Source organism: Taudactylus pleione, unplaced genomic scaffold (genome assembly GCF_031769625.1).
Source record: "Taudactylus pleione unplaced genomic scaffold, aTauple2 ptg002403l, whole genome shotgun sequence".
NCBI lineage: Eukaryota > Metazoa > Chordata > Amphibia > Anura > Myobatrachidae > Taudactylus > Taudactylus pleione.
In genome coordinates, this window is record NW_028286789.1 from 44,638 (window position 1) to 67,100 (window position 22,463).

The 22,463-nt window shown below is 48.8% G+C and overlaps 1 protein-coding gene across 2 annotated transcripts; it reads left to right on the forward strand.

Moving 5' to 3' along the window:
- The first annotated feature begins 522 nt into the window (after window positions 1-522).
- PGAP2 (post-GPI attachment to proteins 2) lies at window positions 523-22,232 on the forward strand. 2 transcript variants are annotated; one of them, XM_088466071.1, is made up of 6 exons: window positions 523-736; window positions 3,403-3,583; window positions 4,440-4,680; window positions 14,310-14,413; window positions 20,086-20,194; window positions 20,691-22,232. In XM_088466071.1, the coding sequence occupies exons 2-6, from the start codon at window positions 3,410-3,412 to the stop codon at window positions 20,819-20,821; spliced, it is 759 nt and encodes a 252-aa protein (XP_088322197.1). In that variant the 5' UTR covers window positions 523-736; window positions 3,403-3,409; the 3' UTR covers window positions 20,822-22,232. The 2 variants fall into 2 exon arrangements, with proteins under 2 accessions (XP_088322197.1, XP_088322198.1); XM_088466072.1 differs by having other exon boundaries at window positions 14,310-14,401.
- Window positions 22,233-22,463: the final 231 nt, after the last annotated feature.

Here is a 22,463-nt window from a genome sequence, read left to right on the forward strand (position 1 = left end):
CCACTCCTCCTGCAGAACTCACAGCAGATAATACACAGCCCACTCCTCCTGCAGAACTCACAGCAGATAATACACAGCCCACTCCTCCTGCAGTACTCACAGCAGATAATACACAGCCCACTCCTCCTGCAGTACTCACAGCAGATAATACACAGCCCACTCCTCCTGCAGAACTCACAGCAGATAATACACAGCCCACTCCTCCTGCAGAACTCACAGCAGATAATACACAGTCCACTCCTCCTGCAGTACCCACAGCAGATAATACACAGCCCACTCCTCCTGCAGTACCCACAGCAGATAATACACAGTCCACTCCTCCTGCAGACTGGCAGCTGTCAGAGGGTATTGCAGGCCAGGGCTGGGGTGGGCAGCAGCAGATGACAGGTGGTGAGGGCGGCCATGTTTCCGGAGACCTGGAGCATGAGACAAATCACACAGTAAATAGTGTATCCGCTATGCATGTTATTTATTGGAGGCAGTGAGTCATGTGACCCGCCGCCATCTTAGTACACCCGGAAATGCCATCAGCATAGCGCTCGGGCCCATTATATACTTCCAGTTTATCCTCCTGGAATAATCAGCTCCTACATGGAGAAGGAGATCAAGTGCGAGGGATAAGAATTAACATGAAGATAGCGGAGTGTCAGTGCCAGTGGGTGTAGTAAGATGGCTTCCAGGCCTGGATTCCACCTGTTGTTATAATCATAGGACTCTGCTGAAGTTCTGTCTCCAGGTAATGGTCACCAGCTTACTGTTTCCCTTCTCCCACTGCCCCCGGGGTAACTGCTTCCCCTCTCCTACTGCCCCCTCCCCGGGTAATTGCTTCCCTTTTCTTCTCCCACTGCCCCCGGGGTAACTGCTTCCCCTCTCCTACTGCCCCCTCCCCGGGTAACTGCTTCCCTTTTCTTCTCCCACTGCTCCCGGATTATCTGCTACCCTTCTCCTACTGCCCTCCCCCCAGGGTCGTTGCTTCCCTCCTCCCACTGCCCCCCCCCCCGGATCACTGCTTCCCTTATCCCACTGCCCCCCCCCCGGGGTCGCTGCTTCCCTTCTCCCACTGCCCCTCCCCCCCGGGGTCGCTGCTTCCCTTCTCCCACTGCCCCCCCGGGGTCGCTGCTTCCCTTCTCCCACTGCCCCTCCCCCCTCGGGGTCGCTGCTTCCCTTCTCCCACTGCCCCTCCCCCCCCCGGGGTCGCTGCTTCCCTTCTCCCACTGCCCCCCCCCCCCGGGGTTGCTGCTTCCCTTCTCCCACTGCCCCCCCCCCGGGGTCGCTGCTTCCCTTCTCCAACTGCCCCCCCCCCCCCGGGGTCGCTGCTTCCCTTCTCCCACTGCCCCCCTCCCGGGGTCGCTGCTTCCCTTCTCCCACTGCGCCCCCCCTGGGTTTACTGCTTCCTTTCTCCCACTGCCCCCCCCGGGGTCGCTGCTTCCCTTCTCCCACTGCGCCCCCCCTGGGTTTACTGCTTCCTTTCTCCCACTGCCCCCCCCCCTCCCCAGGGTAACTGCTTCAATTCTCCCAATACCCCTTCCCCCAGGGTAACTGGGTAACTGCTTCAAACTCCCACTACCCACTCCCGGGGTTACTGATTCCCTTCTCTCACTGCCCCCCCCCCTTTCGTGTAAGTGATCCCCTTCTTCCACTGACCCCCCGGGTAAGTGCTATCCTTCTCCCATCACACCCGCATACCCTCAGAGGGTCTGCACCCGGGCCACTGCTGCCCTTCTCCCACTGCCCCATGGGTAACTACTGCCCTTCCCCCACTGCCCCCGGGTCACTGCTGCCCTTCTCTCATTACACCCGGGTCACTGTTGCTATGGTCGTACGATGTTAAAAGCTGTTCAACATCAGGTACGGCCACGGGGTACTATTGAGCATGCGTTAATCATATAAATATGGGGCCGTATTCAATTAGCGGCGAAAAGTCTAAAAAATTATTGCCGGTTGCGACTTTTCGCCGGTGTGACAGTTTCCTCCATATTCAATTCCAAAGAGTTCACCGGCGCAAAAGCGCAATGCAATGTAATAGGCGAAAAAGATTCTCCTATTGCAGAATTGTGGTTTTGGGGTGCAAAGGTGCGGAAACCACCCTGCACCCTTGACAGCCCCCGAAGGTTAACTGCATCAAAAAGATCCCCCCAAAAAATGACTTTGGAAAAGGGGGCAAAAAAGTACAACGTTGGGGTTCATACTTAAGCTAGCAAAATAAGCTTTTGGGGGGTCTGCAACTATGGGGGAGGTGTTTTTTTGGATTGCAGGTGCTTGCTGATGGTGCTCTTTTTAAAACTTCACTTTAGCAATTTTAAACCACGCTTACGCCCATTTTCATGTACCCCAAATTTGCTGGGACTAGTTATTTCCTACAAAAACAAAATGCTAAATGCTATTCTTCACCCCTTGTGCAAAGATGCCATATAGAGGCAATTGCAAGCACTTAAATACCCCAGATAGCTCCAGGGGGGCTAATCGGGGACATTTATACTGATCCCCAATGTTAGGGCATCTTTTGGGGGGTGTCAGGCTGATTTCCCTAAAACTGACAGCACTTTTTCGCATGTTTGAGTTTTGCTGGGATGCGTTTTTGCGTCCTTTGGAATTGAATACGGCGAATAGCGGGGGCGCGCATGATAAGTTTCTGCGGCAAAAACACGTGAAGTCGGCGAAAAGTGCAGCATGCGATAAGTACGGGACTTTTCGCGGGTAATTGAATATGCCCCATGGTTGGTTACCATCACATGAAAACTTTTGATGGTGGAAGCCCAGCTATCATGATGGTGGCCTACTGATGTCCATCCCTACTGCACGTTCTATAAACCATACAATCCAGAGTTATTCCCAGCAGTGGAGATAAATAGGAGCAGCAATCACTGTTTAGTGCTTAGGTTGCAAATTATTGAAACATCTCAGCAAGTTCATAGGATGTTCCCCTCGATGTCTGGTTCTATTACAGTAGTCTTGGGGCAGATAAATATTGTGCGGACGTCGGGTGAGACATCGTGTGAACTTGCTGAGATGTAGTGTGGAGGTACCGAGGCACCGGGTGAGTGTCAGTCAGTGGGGAATATATATATATTATATTGTCGGTAGAGGATGAGAAGTGGTTACAGTCGGCAGTATGTCCGCCTCCTCCTGCAGCTGCTGGGTAATGTTGTCAGACTGGCTCTGTCTCTCCCCAGGCTCCCTTCCTTAGTAAGATGTTTATGCTGAATCCAGCCCCACCCCTGGGTGCTGCCTCGCTCTCCCCTACAGCCGCTGCCGCCTAATTGGCAGCTGGTATATCTGGTCTTCATACAGCGAGCTATTCAGCTGGTGGCAGAGTCAGACATGGGCTCTATATTCTGCTCATTCTCCCCCCAGCTGCTTTATCATTATTATTATGTACTAGTATTATGTTATGAATTTTAGGTCCAGGATGCCACATCTGCCCCTGACAATGCCCCCGGAGCGTGGGGGTGGCTCGCTCTTCAGCCTGAGATTCACCACCTTCGCAGTGGGCACGGTCTGCCTTCCTCTCTTTGGTTTCATCTCCTGTGTTATCCTGTCGCTGCTGTTTGATTTCAGTGAGACGACTGCCACGCACTGCGGGGTGAGCGCTGTTACCAGGGGTATAATGCAGGGAGCGGGTAACGCCACAGTGTGGCACAGTGTTCTGACTTGTGCATTCAGCAGGTGGGTGGCAGCAGGCATGGTGACATGAGAGTGGGCACCTGAGATGTAGATGTGTGAATGGCAAAAAACTCAAAGCTGGTGTGGGTTGCATGGTGCCAGCATGGTATAGAGACGCTCTGTGGTAGTGCATGGTGCCAGCATGGTATAGAGACGCTCTGTGGTGGTGCATGGTGCCAGCATGGTATAGAGATGCTCTGTGGTGGTGCATGGTGCCAGCATGGTATAGAGACGCTCTGTGGTGGTGCATGGTGCCAGCATGGTATAGAGACGCTCTGTGGTGGTGCATGGTGCCAGCATGGTATAGAGACGCTCTGTGGTGGTGCATGGTGCCAGCATGGTATAGAGACGCTCTGTGGTGGTGCATGGTGCCAGCATGGTATAGAGACGCTCTGTGGTGGTGCATGGTGCCAGCATGGTATAGAGACGCTCTGTGGTGGTGCCAGCATAGTATAGAGATGCTCTGTGGTGGTGCATGGTGCCAGCATGGTATAGAGACGCTCTGTGGTGGTGCATGGTGCCAGCATGGTATAGAGACGCTCTGTGGGATGAGAGCCTACCCATGCTTTATGTGCACAGCATGGCGAGGACCCATACATTGGAACTCTTTATGTCACAGCAGCTGATGACCAGAGATATAATGTTACACTAGCAGAACATGCCCTGTGTCACTATATGGTAACAGATGAGGCACAAGTATGAATATAATGGGAGAGGATATCATTGCTGTCTGTCGTCACTGTAAAGTTGACCCTCTCTCATTGACTTTTTGAAAGGTTCCTAATTACCTGCCATCAATCAGTGCTGCGATTGGAGGTGTGACCCCACAGAGATACATCTGGAGGTTATGTATCGGTCTGCACTCTGCCCCCCGTCTCCTGGTAGCGGTGGCTTACCTCAACTTCTACCAAGAAATCGGCAGCTCCTCCGCCCTATCTCACATCAACTTCCTCTTCAATGTGCTGGAGATTGTCACCCTCCTGCTGCTCACCTACATCTCTTCCAATGAGAACCAGGGTGAGACCAGTCACTCCAGCCCTCTGACCTTCTGTGTGATGGTTCCCATCATCCACAATCATTAGTTATTCCAGTGAGGTCATTCCTGATTCCTTTCCACTTCTCCCTCACTATTTGTATCTCCCAGATCCCCTCTACTTACTCATAATATTCCCGCTCTCCATTCTCACTGTTATATTCCCCCCCATACTCCTCCTCCTCTCTGATTCTCCATTCTCACTGTCATATTCCCCCCCATACTCCTCCTCCTCTCTCATTCTCCATTCTCACTGTTATATTCCCCCCATACTCCTCCTCCTCTCTCATTCTCCATTCTCACTGTTATATTCCCCCCATACTCCTCCTCCTCTCTGATTCTCCAGTCTCACTGTTATATTCCCCCATACTCCTCCTCCTCTCTCATTCTCCAGTCTCACTGTTATATTCCCCCCCATACTCCTCCTCCTCTCTCATTCTCCATTCTCACTGTTATATTCCCCCCCATACTCCTCCTCCTCTCTGATTCTCCATTCTCACTGTTATATTCCCCCATACTCCTCCTCCTCTCTGATTCTCCATTCTCACTGTTATATTCCCCCCATACTCCTCCTCCTCTCTGATTCTCCATTCTCACTGTTATATTCCCCCCCATACTCCTCCTCCTCTCTGATTCTCCATTCTCACTGTTATATTCCCCCCCATACTCCTCCTCCTCTCTGATTCTCCATTCTCACTGTTTTATTCCCCCCATACTCCTCCTCCTCTCTGATTCTCCATTCTCACTGTTATATTCCCCCCATACTCCTCCTCCTCTCTGATTCTCCATTCTCACTGTTATATTCCCCCCCATACTCCTCCTCCTCTCTCATTCTCCATTCTCACTGTTATATTCCCCCCCATACTCCTCCTCCTCTCTCTGATTCTCCATTCTCACTGTTATATTCCCCCCATACTCCTCCTCCTCTCTGATTCTCCATTCTCACTGTTATATTCCCCCCCATACTCCTCCTCCTCTCTGATTCTCCATTCTCACTGTTATATTCCCCCCCATACTCCTCCTCCTCTCTGATTCTCCATTCTCACTGTTATATTCCCCCATACTCCTCCTCCTCTCTGATTCTCCATTCTCACTGTTATATTCCCCCCCATACTCCTCCTCTCTGATTCTCCAGTCTCACTGTTATATTCCCCCCATACTCCTCCTCCTCTCTGATTCTCCATTCTCACTGTTATATTCCCCCCCATACTCCTCCTCCTCTCTGATTCTCCATTCTCACTGTTATATTCCCCCCATACTCCTCCTCCTCTCTGATTCTCCATTCTCACTGTTATATTCCCCCCCCATACTCCTCCTCCTCTCTGATTCTCCATTCTCACTGTTATATTCCCCCCCCATACTCCTCCTCCTCTCTGATTCTCCATTCTCACTGTTATATTCCCCCCCATACTCCTCCTCCTCTCTGATTCTCCATTCTCACTGTTATATTCCCCCCCATACTCCTCCTCCTCTCTGATTCTCCATTCTCACCGTTATATTCCCCCCCATACTCCTCCTCCTCTCTGATTCTCCATTCTCACTGTTATATTCCCCCCCATACTCCTCCTCCTCTCTGATTCTCCATTCTCACTGTTATATTCCCCCCCATACTCCTCCTCCTCTCTGATTCTCCATTCTCACTGTTATATTCCCCCCCATACTCCTCCTCCTCTCTGATTCTCCATTCTCACTGTTATATTCCCCCCATACTTCTCCTCCTCTCTGATTCTCCATTCTCACTGTTATATTCCCCCCCATACTCCTCCTCCTCTCTGATTCTCCATTCTCACTGTTATATTCCCCCCATACTTCTCCTCCTCTCTGATTCTCCATTCTCACTGTTATATTCCCCCCCATACTCCTCCTCCTCTCTGATTCTCCATTCTCACTGTTATATTCTCCCCCATACTCCTCCTCCTCTCTGATTCTCCATTCTCATTGTTATATTCCCCCCCATACTCCTCCTCTCTGATTCTCCATTCTCACTGTTATATTCCCCCCCATACTCCTCCTCTCTGATTCTCCATTCTCACTGTTATATTCCCCCCATACTTCTCCTCCTCTCTGATTCTCCATTCTCACTGTTATATTCCCCCCATACTTCTCCTCCTCTCTGATTCTCCATTCTCACTGTTATATTCCCCCCCATATTCCTCCTCCTCTCTGATTCTCCATTCTCACTGTTATATTCCCCCCATACTTCTCCTCCTCTCTGATTCTCCATTCTCACTGTTATATTCCCCCCCATACTCCTCCTCCTCTCTGATTCTCCATTCTCACTGTTATATTCCCCCCCATACTCCTCCTCCTCTCTGATTCTCCATTCTCACTGTTATATTCTCCCCCCATACTCCTCCTCCTCTCTGATTCTCCATTCTCACTGTTATATTCTCCCCCATACTCCTCCTCCTCTCTGATTCTCCATTCTCACTGTTATATTCCCCCCCATACTCCTCCTCTCTGATTCTCCATTCTCACTGTTATATTCCCCCCATACTCCTCCTCCTCTCTGATTCTCCATTCTCACTGTTATATTCCCCATATACTCATCCTCCTCTCTGATTCTCCAGTCTCACTGTTATATTCCCCCCCATACTCCTCCTCCTCTCTGATTCTCCATTCTCACTGTTATATTCTCCCCCATACTCCTCCTCCTCTCTGATTCTCCATTCTCACTGTTATATTCCCCCCCATATTCCTCCTCCTCTCTGATTCTCCATTCTCACTGTTATATTCCCCCCCATACTCCTCCTCCTCTCTGATTCTCCATTCTCACTGTTATATTCCCCCCCCATACTCCTCCTCCTCTCTGATTCTCCATTCTCACTGTTATATTCCCCCCCATACTCCTCCTCCTCTCTGATTCTCCATTCTCACTGTTATATTCCCCCCATACTCCTCCTCCTCTCTGATTCTCCATTCTCACTGTTATATTCCCCCCCATACTCCTCCTCCTCTCTGATTCTCCATTCTCACTGTTATATTCCCCCCCATACTCCTCCTCCTCTCTGATTCTCCATTCTCACTGTTATATTCCCCCCCATACTCCTCCTCCTCTCTGATTCTCCATTCTCACTGTTATATTCCCCCCCATACTTCTCCTCCTCTCTGATTCTCCATTCTCACTGTTATATTCCCCCCCATACTTCTCCTCCTCTCTGATTCTCCATTCTCACTGTTATATTCCCCCCATACTCCTCCTCTCTGATTCTCCATTCTCACTGTTATATTCCCCCCATACTTCTCCTCCTCTCTGATTCTCCATTCTCACTGTTATATTCCCCCCATACTCCTCCTCCTCTCTGATTCTCCATTCTCACTGTTATATTCCCCATATACTCATCCTCCTCTCTGATTCTCCAGTCTCACTGTTATATTCCCCCCCATACTCCTCCTCCTCTCTGATTCTCCATTCTCACTGTTATATTCTCCCCCATACTCCTCCTCCTCTCTGATTCTCCATTCTCACTGTTATATTCCCCCCCATATTCCTCCTCCTCTCTGATTCTCCATTCTCACTGTTATATTCCCCCCATACTCCTCCTCCTCTCTGATTCTCCATTCTCACTGTTATATTCCCCCCCCATACTCCTCCTCCTCTCTGATTCTCCATTCTCACTGTTATATTCCCCCCCATACTCCTCCTCCTCTCTGATTCTCCATTCTCACTGTTATATTCCCCCCATACTCCTCCTCCTCTCTGATTCTCCATTCTCACTGTTATATTCCCCCCCATACTCCTCCTCCTCTCTGATTCTCCATTCTCACTGTTATATTCCCCCCCATACTCCTCCTCCTCTCTGATTCTCCATTCTCACTGTTATATTCCCCCCCATACTCCTCCTCCTCTCTGATTCTCCATTCTCACTGTTATATTCCCCCCCATACTTCTCCTCCTCTCTGATTCTCCATTCTCACTGTTATATTCCCCCCATACTTCTCCTCCTCTCTGATTCTCCATTCTCACTGTTATATTCCCCCCCATACTCCTCCTCCTCTCTGATTCTCCATTCTCACTGTTATATTCCCCCCCATACTCCTCCTCCTCTCTGATTCTCCATTCTCACTGTTATATTCCCCCCCATACTCCTCCTCCTCTCTGATTCTCCATTCTCACTGTTATATTCTCCCCCATACTCCTCCTCCTCTCTGATTCTCCATTCTCACTGTTATATTCCCCCCCATACTCCTCCTCCTCTCTGATTCTCCATTCTCACTGTTATATTCCCCCCCATACTCCTCCTCCTCTCTGATTCTCCATTCTCACTGTTATATTCCCCCCCATACTCCTCCTCCTCTCTGATTCTCCATTCTCACTGTTATATTCCCCCCATACTCCTCCTTCTCTCTGATTCTCCATTCTCACTGTTATATTCCCCCCCATACTCCTCCTCCTCTCTGATTCTCCATTCTCACTGTTATATTCCCCCCCATACTCCTCCTCCTCTCTGATTCTCCATTCTCACTGTTATATTCCCCCCCATACTCCTCCTCCTCTCTGATTCTCCATTCTCACTGTTATATTCCCCCCCATACTCCTCCTCCTCTCTGATTCTCCATTCTCACTGTTATATTCCCCCCCATACTCCTCCTCCTCTCTGATTCTCCATTCTCACTGTTATATTCCCCCCCATACTTCTCCTCCTCTCTGATTCTCCATTCTCACTGTTATATTCCCCCCCATACTCCTCCTCCTCTCTGATTCTCCATTCTCACTGTTATATTCCCCCCCATACTCCTCCTCCTCTCTGATTCTCCAGTCTCACTGTTATATTCCCCCCCATACTCCTCCTCCTCTCTGATTCTCCAGTCTCACTGTTATATTCCCCCCCATACTCCTCCTCCTCTCTGATTCTCCAGTCTCACTGTTATATTCCCCCATACTCCTCCTCCTCTCTCATTCTCCAGTCTCACTGTTATATTCCCCCCATACTCCTCCTCCTCTCTGATTCTCCAGTCTCACTGTTATATTCCCCCCATACTCCTCCTCCTCTCTGATTCTCCAGTCTCACTGTTATATTCCCCCCCATACTCCTCCTCCTCTCTGATTCTCCATTCTCACTGTTATATTCCCCCCCATACTCCTCCTCCTCTCTGATTCTCCAGTCTCACTGTTATATTCCCCCCCATACTCCTCCTCCTCTCTGATTCTCCAGTCTCACTGTTATATTCCCCCCCATACTCCTCCTCCTCTCTGATTCTCCAGTCTCACTGTTATATTCCCCCCCATACTCCTCCTCCTCTCTGATTCTCCAGTCTCACTGTTATATTCCCCCCATACTCCTCCTCCTCTCTGATTCTCCATTCTCACTGTTATATTCCCCCCATACTCCTCCTCCTCTCTGATTCTCCATTCTCACTGTTATATTCCCCCCCATACTCCTCCTCCTCTCTGATTCTCCATTCTCACTGTTATATTCCCCCCCATACTCCTCCTCCTCTCTGATTCTCCATTCTCACTGTTATATTCCCCCCCATACTCCTCCTCCTCTCTGATTCTCCATTCTCACTGTTATATTCCCCCCCATACTCCTCCTCCTCTCTGATTCTCCATTCTCACTGTTATATTCTCCCCCATACTCCTCCTCCTCTCTGATTCTCCATTCTCACTGTTATATTCCCCCCCATACTCCTCCTCCTCTCTGATTCTCCATTCTCACTGTTATATTCCCCCCATACTTCTCCTCCTCTCTGATTCTCCATTCTCACTGTTATATTCTCCCCCATACTTCTCCTCCTCTCTGATTCTCCATTCTCACTGTTATATTCCCCCCATACTTCTCCTCCTCTCTGATTCTCCATTCTCACTGTTATATTCCCCCCATACTTCTCCTCCTCTCTGATTCTCCATTCTCACTGTTATATTCCCCCCCATATTCCTCCTCTCTGATTCTCCATTCTCACTGTTATATTCCCCCCCATATTCCTCCTCCTCTCTGATTCTCCATTCTCACTGTTATATTCCCCCCCATATTCCTCCTCCTCTCTGATTCTCCATTCTCACTGTTATATTCCCCCCATACTTCTCCTCCTCTCTGATTCTCCATTCTCACTGTTATATTCCCCCCATACTTCTCCTCCTCTCTGATTCTCCATTCTCACTGTTATATTCCCCCCATACTCCTCCTCCTCTCTGATTCTCCATTCTCACTGTTATATTCTCCCCCATACTCCTCCTCCTCTCTGATTCTCCATTCTCACTGTTATATTCCCCCCCATACTCCTCCTCCTCTCTGATTCTCCATTCTCACTGTTATATTCCCCCCCATACTCCTCCTCCTCTCTGATTCCCCATTCTCACTGTTATATTCCCCCCCATACTCCTCCTCCTCTCTGATTCTCCATTCTCACTGTTATATTCCCCCCCATACTCCTCCTCCTCTCTGATTCTCCATTCTCACTGTTATATTCCCCCCCATACTCCTCCTCCTCTCTGATTCTCCATTCTCACTGTTATATTCCCCCCCATACTCCTCCTCCTCTCTGATTCTCCATTCTCACTGTTATATTCCCCCCCATACTCCTCCTCCTCTCTGATTCTCCAGTCTCACTGTTATATTCCCCCCCATACTCCTCCTCCTCTCTGATTCTCCAGTCTCACTGTTATATTCCCCCCCATACTCCTCCTCCTCTCTGATTCTCCAGTCTCACTGTTATATTCCCCCCCATACTCCTCCTCCTCTCTGATTCTCCAGTCTCACTGTTATATTCCCCCCCATACTCCTCCTCCTCTCTGATTCTCCATTCTCACTGTTATATTCCCCCCATACTCCTCCTCCTCTCTGATTCTCCATTCTCACTGTCATATTCCCCCCCATACTCCTCCTCCTCTCTCATTCTCCATTCTCACTGTTATATTCCCCCCATACTCCTCCTCCTCTCTGATTCTCCAGTCTCACTGTTATATTCCCCCCCATACTCCTCCTCCTCTCTCATTCTCCAGTGTCACTGTTATATTCCCCTCCATACTCCTCCTCCTCTCTGATTCTACAGTGTCACTGTTATATTCCCCCCATACTCCTCCTCCTCTCTGATTCTCCATTCTCACTGTTATATTCCCCCCCCATACTCCTCCTCCTCTCTGATTCTCCAGTCTCACTGTTATATTCCCCCTCATACTCCTCCTCCTCTCTGATTCTCCAGTCTCACTGTTATATTCCCCCCCATACTCCTCCTCCTCTCTGATTCTCCAGTCTCACTGTTATATTCCCCCCCATACTCCTCCTCCTCTCTGATTCTCCATTCTCACTGTTATATTCCCCCCATACTCCTCCTCCTCTCTGATTCTCCATTCTCACTGTTATATTCCCCCCCATACTCCTCCTCCTCTCTGATTCTCCATTCTCACTGTTATATTCCCCCCCATACTCCTCCTCCTCTCTGATTCTCCATTCTCACTGTTTTATTCCCCCCATACTCCTCCTCCTCTCTGATTCTCCATTCTCACTGTTATATTCCCCCCCATACTCCTCCTCCTCTCTGATTCTCCATTCTCACTGTTATATTCCCCCCATACTCCTCCTCCTCTCTGATTCTCCATTCTCACTGTTATATTCCCCCCCATACTCCTCCTCCTCTCTGATTCTCCATTCTCACTGTTATATTCCCCCCCATACTCCTCCTCCTCTCTGATTCTCCATTCTCACTGTTATATTCCCCGCATACTCCTCCTCCTCTCTGATTCTCCATTCTCACTGTTATATTCTCCCCCATACTCCTCCTCCTCTCTGATTCTCCATTCTCACTGTTATATTCCCCCCCCCATACTCCTCCTCCTCTCTGATTCTCCATTCTCATTGTTATATTCCCCCCCCCATACTCCTCCTCCTCTCTGATTCTCCATTCTCATTGTTATATTCCCCCCCCCCATACTCCTCCTCCTCTCTGATTCTCCATTCTCATTGTTATATTCCCCCCCCCCATACTCCTCCTCCTCTCTGATTCTCCATTCTCACTGTTATATTCCCCCCATACTCCTCCTCCTCTCTGATTCTCCAGTCTCACTGTTATATTCCCCCCATACTCCTCCTCCTCTCTGATTCTCCAGTCTCACTGTTATATTCCCCCCATACTCCTCCTCCTCTCTGATTCTCCAGTCTCACTGTTATATTCCCCCCCATACTCCTCCTCCTCTCTGATTCTCCAGTCTCACTGTTATATTCCCCCCCATACTCCTCCTCCTCTCTGATTCTCCAGTCTCACTGTTATATTCCCCCCCATACTCCTCCTCCTCTCTGATTCTCCAGTCTCACTGTTATATTCCCCCCCATACTCCTCCTCCTCTCTGATTCTCCAGTCTCACTGTTATATTCCCCCCCATACTCCTCCTCCTCTCTGATTCTCCAGTCTCACTGTTATATTCCCCCCATACTCCTCCTCCTCTCTGATTCTCCAGTCTCACTGTTATATTCCCCCCATACTCCTCCTCCTCTCTGATTCTCCAGTCTCACTGTTATATTCCCCCCCATACTCCTCCTCCTCTCTGATTCTCCAGTCTCACTGTTATATTCCCCCCCATACTCCTCCTCCTCTCTGATTCTCCAGTCTCACTGTTATATTCCCCCCCATACTCCTCCTCCTCTCTGATTCTCCAGTCTCACTGTTATATTCCCCCCCATACTCCTCCTCCTCTCTGATTCTCCAGTCTCACTGTTATATTCCCCCCCATACTCCTCCTCCTCTCTGATTCTCCAGTCTCACTGTTATATTCCCCCCCATACTCCTCCTCCTCTCTGATTCTCCAGTCTCACTGTTATATTCCCCCCCATACTCCTCCTCCTCTCTGATTCTCCAGTCTCACTGTTATATTCCCCCCCATACTCCTCCTCCTCTCTGATTCTCCATTCTCACTGTTATATTCCCCCCATACTCCTCCTCCTCTCTGATTCTCCATTCTCACTGTTATATTCCCCCCCCATACTCCTCCTCCTCTCTGATTCTCCATTCTCACTGTTATATTCCCCCCCATACTCCTCCTCCTCTCTGATTCTCCATTCTCACTGTTTTATTCCCCCCATACTCCTCCTCCTCTCTGATTCTCCATTCTCACTGTTATATTCCCCCCATACTCCTCCTCCTCTCTGATTCTCCATTCTCACTGTTATATTCCCCCCCATACTCCTCCTCCTCTCTGATTCTCCATTCTCACTGTTATATTCCCTCCCATACTCCTCCTCCTCTCTGATTCTCCAGTCTCACTGTTATATTCCCCCCCATACTCCTCCTCCTCTCTGATTCTCCATTCTCACTGTTATATTCCCCCCCATACTCCTCCTCCTCTCTGATTCTCCATTCTCACTGTTATATTCCCCCCCATACTCCTCCTCCTCTCTGATTCTCCATTCTCACTGTTATATTCCCCCCCATACTCCTCCTCCTCTCTGATTCTCCATTCTCACTGTTATATTCCCCCCCATACTCCTCCTCCTCTCTCATTCTCCATTCTCACTGTTATATTCCCCCCCATACTCCTCCTCCTCTCTGATTCTCCATTCTCACTGTTATATTCCCCCCCATACTCCTCCTCCTCTCTGATTCTCCATTCTCACTGTTCTGAATCTTCTTTCTTTGTACTTTATTCCCTGATTAATGTGACGTTCTCCGGTCTCTGCAGGGATACACCAGCTCTCTTTTGCACTCTTTATGATGTTTTCCCTCGTGTATATGATTATGACCATCTTACTATGGAGGAAATGCCAGAAATATGTAAGTGCTGAGGTAAGGATGACGTTTTATGACTTGTTTGTTACACAAGAGACCTCTTAACTGTGAAGTTATTGGAGTATAGACCTGGCTGGTAAATAGTTGGCATCGGGGTAATATTAATTATAGACAGAAGAATGTGGTGGGATGGTGGCATCTATCCAAAACGGTGGCATTGCCCCTTATGCTGGAGCACCCGTTTGTTGTGTAATATATTTCCTTCTTCAAGGTCCAATGTGTTCACAGGATCTACCTTGGGGTATGTAGTTGGAGAGATCCTTTGCACCAAACAGCTACAGCTTTAAAGCTCCCAGAATGCACTGGTCCTCCTCCCTATGTAACCCGCCCTCAGTCATAGGCATTTTGTTTTTTTGTGTGGTGCGTGGCAAGTATTCAGACGCACCTGTTATACAGCGGGACTGCCTAGGCAATCCAAGGCTTTTTCTCTTATGATATACTTTTAGTTTTTTTAACTTCTGACTTTAGCGGTTCTAAGCGTCGAATTGGCGCAAGTACTGCAACTCCTATGCTGCTATATGCCCTGGGGATTTCGGCGGGCCTCAGCGAGGCTTGGCTAGCGGCGACGGTGGGGTCCGGACTGCGATCGGATTCACTGAGATGGCAGGTAAGCGATTCCTCGTGAAGGGAATGTTGCGCAACGCAGTCAAGGCCTCCGTTGTAGGAGATGCTTCGGAGGCGGCTGCGGGTGAAGGCCTCGTGTAACGTGTACTCGCTAAGGCGGCCGGGGCCATATACTCTGTTGCCGGGGATGGTTAGTAGACGCACTAGTTAGCGTCTACTTCTGTGAGGCCAACGTACTCATGCTGTCAAAATCGCAGCTTAGGGGAGATTGGCACTCCCCCCGGCCGCTCCTCCCCCAACCCGGACGCAACTTCTGGTTACGGATTCCCGCCTCTGGATTGCTACTTCTGACCACCTCGTGTGTGAGACGCTCGCAGTTCGCATTTGTGTGTACTGCTGAAGCTGGTGTCTCAGAGGTCTGCTCTGTCTCCATGTATACCTCTCCTCTGGGTATGGTATATAGCGCTCTATATCCTGCCAATATCCCTGCAGGGCTGGTCAGTTGATTTGGAGTCAATTTGCAATAGTAATTGTTTGCATTTATACTGTATACCTTATACCTGTCACACATTTGCCTTGTCTGAAGGTAAAGGAGAGAAGGATGAGCCTGTGCTGAAATCGTGTAAATCCTGATTTGCAGGCCTGTCTGAACAGGATTTTGTGCAAGATGAGTTGTGTAGTGCCTGTTGCAAACAGCCAGCTTTCCTATCTTGTACACCTGCACCAACACAAGAGCCATCCTGGGTGGCTTCTTGGTCGTAGGTTTTGTCGCATATGGTGGATAAGGTCGTAGCATCGCGTGCTCCTGCCACGATATTGCCTCCTGCTATGGGATACCCATTTCAGTTGCATCCTCCTATGTACATGTCCCCTATGAATCCCTGTTGGTTGGATTCTTCTGATCACTCTAGTCAGAGTATGCTGCCAGCTATAGCCCCTCAGCAGGTGGTACAGGCGGATAGACCAGGGGCATTACAGAAGCAGGGGCATAAGAGAGGTTCTCTTCAGACGTTGTCTCAAGATTCTGACCCTCCTCATCACACACTATCAATCCTCTGTGGATGTCCCCTCTCTGGTGAGAGCGGTTAGATCTGTCCTCAGTATAGAGGCTCCTCCTAAAGCTAAGACTCCGGTCTTTAGGTGTCAGAAGGTGGCTAAAGATTATTTCCCCCAGTCTGAGCAACTGACGAATTTCATGACTGAAGCATAGTGTACTCCAAATAAGCATTTCCATGCTACAAGGAATTTAACCTCTCCATACCCATTTGCACTTGGTGAATGTAGCAAATGGGAAGTTCCCCCATGGGTAGATGCTCATGTGACTAGATTGATGAAGAGCTCTACGTTACCCATTCCTGCAGCATCCTCATTGTAAGAGGTTACAGATAGAAAACTTGATAACTATTTAAAATCCATGTTTTCATTATCTGGGGCTATTACCAGGCCAGCTTTGGCTGTTGCGTGGGTGGCCAAGGCTATGGAAGAATGGACAAAGTCTCTGGAGGATAGCATGCCGAATGCTACCAGAGAACAGCTGTCTTCCCTCTGTCAGATGCGAGAAGCAGCTATGTATATGGGGCAAGCGGTCATTGACGCAGGTATCTTAGCTTCTAGGGTATAGTCAGCTTCGGTTGCAGCTCGAAGAACCCTTTGGCTAAAAATCTGGAAGGCGGATACAGGTTCCAAGAAGGCCCTGCAGTCTTTGCTTTTTGTTGGGAAGGTACTGTTTGGACCAGAGCTGGATGACATAGTGTCTTCTCTGGCAACATCTAAATCTGCTAAGATTCCATCTACGACTACCCCTATATATAGGCAGTCGTCAGCTCGGTCCTTTCGTCCACAGAATAGGGCAAAGGGACAGTCTTCATCTAGCAAGGATATTTCCCACATGAAACGGCAGACGAAGAAATCCTGGTCAATCAAGTGTCCTGCTTCCAAGCCGGGTGGTAAGCTCACTGCCTAAAGGGGCTGTCCTCCCCCTGGGGGGGTCTCAGGGTTGGAGGCTAGCTTCTACAGTTTTCTCAGGCCTCAGACCATGACAGATGCCTGGGTTCGAGAGATGGTCTCTCAAGGTTACGCCATCACGTTCCTGAGGCATCCCCCTCAAAGTTTTGTTGTTACAACCCTGTCTTTAGACCCGTTCGGGTCCTCGGCCTTCCGGGAGTCTATTGGGGCCCTCCTGAGGTCAGGAGTCATAATCCCCGTTCCGGTGACGCAACAGTGAAGGGGTTATTCAAATTATGGAATCAGAAACCAAATGGGTTACATCACCCTACAGTATCTTGAATCTGAAGTCTCTCAAAAGATTCATCCATGTGAACAAATTCTGTATGGAAACCATACGGTCAATTATGCTGGCAATGGAGCCTAAAGATTTCATGGTCTCCCTGGACATACAGAATGCATATCTGCATGTTCCAATTGCACGATACCATCAAAGATTTCTGAGATTGGTGGTAGATCAGCAACATTACCAATTTCAGGATCTACCCTTCGGGCTGGCCACAGCCCCTCGGGTATTTACCAAGATAATGGCAGTTATGACGGCTCATCTCAGACAACAAGGGGTCAGGATACTGCCATGCTTGGACAACCTCCTGATATTAGCACAATCGAAGGAGTTGTTACTTTGTCGTCTTCAGATGACCATTTGTCTGTTTACAAGAGCACGGCTGGATAATAAATTGGAAAAAGTCCTCTTTCTCCAACTGCAGATGGCGCACTTCGGATACAATCTCAGAGGATCCACATCTTGCCAGAGGTTCGGCTCTCCCTCGCTTGGTGGCTGGAGATGACTCATTTAGACAAGGGTTGTCCATTATGGGTCCCAGATTGGGTATTCCTCACCACAGATGCAAGTCTGCAAGGATGGGGAGCAGTGACAGGTCATCACACCTTTCAGGGAAGGTGGACGATTCAGGAAAGTCACCTACTGATTAAATATCTTGGAGCTTCGTACAGTGCACAGAGTGTTCAGTCTGGCGCAGGCCATTCTTCACGGCAGGCCTGTCCAGTTTCAGTCCGACAACGTGACCACAGTGGCCTACATCAATAATGAGGGAGGCACATGAAGTCCGGCAGCCATGAGGGAAGTGGCAAACGTTCTGGTTTGGCCAGAATGCCATCCTCCAGCAATCTCGACAGTATTCATCCCAGGAGTCCTCAACTGGGAAGTGGACTTCCTAAGTTGTCAGGACAGACACGCCGGAGAATGGGCTCTTCATTCCGACATCTTTCAACTTCTGGTGGACAGGTGTGGACTACCAGACGTAGACCTCATGGCGCCGCGCCACAACCAAAAGGTCTCCAGGTACGGGTCCAGAACAAGGGACCCCTCAGCCGCCTTCGTGGACGCTCTGGCGGTGAGATGGGACTTCAGGTTGACATACCTGTTTCCTCCAATCTTCCTCCTCCCAAAAGTCATCAGAAAGTTCAAGCAGGAAGGTGGCAGGTTAATACTAATGGCTCCTGTCTGGCCCAGGAGACATTGGTTCACCGATCTGACATGTCTATCCATAGACAGTCCACTTCCACTGCCGCTACAACCAGATTTGCTAGTGTAGGGTCCCTGCCTATATCCGGATTTACCTCGGCTGGCTTTGACGGCGTGGCTATTGAGGCTTAAAGGCCAAAGGTTTCTCCCCACTTCTGTGATCCAGACAGTGAGGGCAAGGAACCCTGCTTCATCCCGCATCTATCACAGGATTTGGCATTCATATTTTTGTTGGTGTTCACACAGAAAATATGACACTAAGGGTTTCAAGAGTACTTTCTTTTCTGCAGGCTGGATTAGACTTGGGTCTTCTCCTGGCTACCTTGAGAGTTCAGGTTTCTGCTTTGTCAGTTTTTTTTTTTCCGGCACAGAATTGCTCCCCTGGCAGATGTAAGAATATTTTTGCAGCGGGTTCTCCGACTGCAAACTCTGTTTGTCCCTCTGGTAGCATCATGTGATTTATCCTTTGTTCTCAGGGCACTGCAAGCTCCCCCTTTTTGAATCCTTGGATAAGGTGGAAAGATGGTTGACAACAAAGACACTTTTTCTCCTCGCTATCTCCTCAGCTCGTAGAGTTTCTGACTTGGCAGTACTGTCATGTCGCTCTCCATATTTGATTTTTCATCAAAATAGAGCTGTACTTCGTACTAGGGTGGGCTACCTTCCGAAGGTGGTATCCGTTTCCATCTGAATGAGGATATTGTAGTCCCGGCTTTTCAGTCTTCAAACCTTTCTACAGGTGAAGCTTCTCTGGATGTGGTTCGAGCTCTTCGTATCTACGTGGATCATACCAACTCCATCAGGAAATCAGATTTGCTATATGGGTTTCACAAACGAGGCTGGCCAGCAAACAAACAGACTTTGGCTCGCTGGCTGCGTACGACTATTTCTCAGGTCTATATACAGGCGGATCTCCCTGTTCCTAACAAGGAGACGGAGCGTTCTACTCGGTCTGTCGGACCGTCGTGGGCGTTTAGAGATTGGCGCCCCGGCTGAATAGCTGTGCAAGGCAGCCACTTTGTCTTCCATCCCTACTTTTATCAAATTCTATGCATTTGATACTTTTGCCTCCCAGGATGCTTCCTTTGGGTGGTGGAATCTCCTCTCTGCTCAGGAGCGTCCCCACCCTTAAGGAAACTGCTTTAGGATGTCCCCAAGGTAGATCCTGTGGACCCTATGGACCCTGAAGAAAATTAGTTATGGTATAACATACCTCAGTTAACGCTTTTTTTTCGAGGTCCTGACGCTCCTGGCCTCAGTTGGGATCTGTTCTTTGCCTTTTTGTATCACTGATTCCCTCTTCGTATGTTGTGTTTCTTGTGTACATTGTACTTCCTTCTCCAGGTTCTGGCTCTTGCCTTTAGGCTTGTCTACAAACTGAATGCCTATGGCTAGGGGGCGGGGTATATAGGGAGGAGGACCAGTGCATGCTGGGAGCTTTAAAGCTGTAGCTGTTTGGTGCAATGGATCTCTCCAACTACATACCCCAAGGTAGATCCTGTGGACCCTATGGACCTCAAAGAAATAGTTTAACTGAGGAATGTTTTACCATAACTCTACAATTTTATTGGTAATCTATAAATTATTCCTGATGTGATGTTTTCTGACCTAGGAGCGGAAATCATATAACTGGAAAAAGCGAATTTTCTGGTTCTACCTTCTCGCCTTTGTGGTCTCCATGATGTTTTACATCCGCCATAATATGTTCTGCGAACCTGGAGGTAGGAGGCACCTGGCAGACGCTGAAAGGCTGCACCGGGGTTTTATTTATTTTCAGATTTTTACAGTTAGTATAAAAGTCTTCAGTTGTTTCACTGAGGGATTTAATGGCAGACTTCATGGGAAGATTGTGGGTTCTAGATATGTTGATTCCTCCAACCAGCATCATGACCTAGAGGCCCCAGTTATATCCATTGTTCTGTCCTGTGCTCCTAATTATTCTATTAGGATTATCTCCACGTTCCCTTTCCATCCTCCCTCTGTTCTATGACTTCTAGTCCTGGCATCATGGCCTAGAGTCCCCAGGTTTATCCATAGCTCTGTCCTGTGCTCCTAATTATCCTAGTAGGATTATCTCCACGTTCCCTTTCCATACTCCCTGTGTTCTATGACTTCCGATCCTGGCCTTAGTCTCCATCACAGCACCGTCCCTGCGACCTCATTCTCCTTATGTCGTCTTCCTATTGCCTATCTACCTGCTCTGCTTCTCTTCCACAGTCTACACCATGTTCGCGTTGCTGGAATACCTGGTGGTCTTCTCCAATATGGGCTTTCACATGACGGCTTGGTGGGACTTTGGCAATAAAGAGCTTCTCATCTGCTCCCCACCAGAGGACAAGCGGATCTAGGAGGGAACCTAGCACTGATGCACCCTCGTCCTGTCCACCATGGTAAGGATGGGCTGTCTCAGCCGGTGACTAATGGGAGGACATGGTGGAGCCGGCAAGAGATCAGATCTCCGATCCTGCATATCCTGTATGTACGAATAATCGGTGACTGTAGCTATGTCCCCGCACCCAGTGATCCTTCCTAGGAGCCGAGGTCTAGAGCGATTCCGTGCTTCCTGTGGTCCTGCCTAGAGGCCGCAGGCCGGATGACCAGTTGTGTTGGTAATAGGTCAGTATGTCTTCACAGTAGAAAGTCCAGGTTGGTTGTAGTGTATGATGTTGTGCTACCCTCTAGTGGTGAGTATGCAACTGCACCCGTGGCTGCTGAGTACACTACACAGACCTTATAATCACCACAGTCCACGTAGGGGACTAAATCAGCCAAAGCTCATTTCAGGGACCAAGATCATAATCCTACGCAGAAAATAATGTTATTACATTTTTACGACCAAATACAGACTCTTTGCTGAAGAACTTCAGCTTTTAACCAAATATTGTACAGACCATTTGTAATTCTTCCAGTCATTGTGCATTATAAGAGTTTATCTAAAGTGAACTTCCTCTCATCTGGTAGAGGGACCCAGAATACTTGTGATGTTACTATCCTACTTCAGGGGGTACCAGTAACATACACGGATCTTGAATACTCGTGATGTTATTCTCATCCTCCAGGGGGCACCAGTAACATACACGGACCCTGAACACTTGTGATGTTATTACCCCGCTGCAGGGGGCACCAGTACCATACACGGACCTGAACACTTGTTATGTTATTACCATCCTGCAGAGGGCACCAGTAACACACATGGACCATGAACACTTGTGATGTTATTCTCAACCTGCAGGGGGCACCAGTAACATACACGGACCATGACCACTTGTGATGTTATCATCCTGCAGGGTGCACTGGTAACCCGCATGACCGTGTATAGTGAGTCACAAGTGAGTTATTATTTATTTATTACCAGTTATTTATATAGCGCACACATGAAAACCGGAGCACCCGGAGGAAACTCACGCAAGCACAGGGAGAATATACAAACTCCACACAGTTAGGGCTGTGGTGGGAATCGAACCCATGACCTCAGTGCTGTGAGGCTGTAACGCTAACCATTATACCATCTGTGCTGCCACACCGTACAGAACTGGTTATAAAACCAACATTATTGCACTGTATACTTTGGATATACCTGTATAATTTATTTACACCCCCCCAGGTGTTTGCTCTTTTTATGTTGTGCTATTTATTGCAGTGGGACATGTAAGCAGGAGAATTTAATTATAACACTAGAAAATAACACTATACATATAGAGGATATATAACAGGGGGACATCTTTCCTGGGTCCTCATCTATGTTTTGAAATAAAATGTTTGAAGACAATGAGCCCTTGTGATTATTGTGCTGGTTTCCCTGTGACGGTTGTAACGGGCTGCTGGCAGTGATGACTGAGGAGTCGGGAATACACAGGGACAGGGAAGACTGGAGCCCTCGGGCTGGAGGTGAAGCAAAGCACAAATAGTGTCTGCTCCATAAACCTGAACTGTTGGGGAGCCTTGAGGACCGCGTTTGGGAACATCTGCACTATACGATTACAGCCCAAG

What these genes read in the sequence shown, in the direction of transcription:
- PGAP2 (XM_088466071.1), top strand. Translation starts at nt 3,410, where the DNA reads ATGCCACATCTGCCCCTGACAATGCCCCCGGAGCGTGGGGGTGGCTCG. An exon ending in CGACTGCCACGCACTGCGGG is followed by an intron (nt 3,584 to 4,439) that starts GTGAGCGCTGTT and finishes ACTTTTTGAAAG; the next exon opens with GTTCCTAATTACCTGCCATC. An exon ending in AGAAATATGTAAGTGCTGAG is followed by an intron (nt 14,414 to 20,085) that starts GTAAGGATGACG and finishes TTTCTGACCTAG; the next exon opens with GAGCGGAAATCATATAACTG.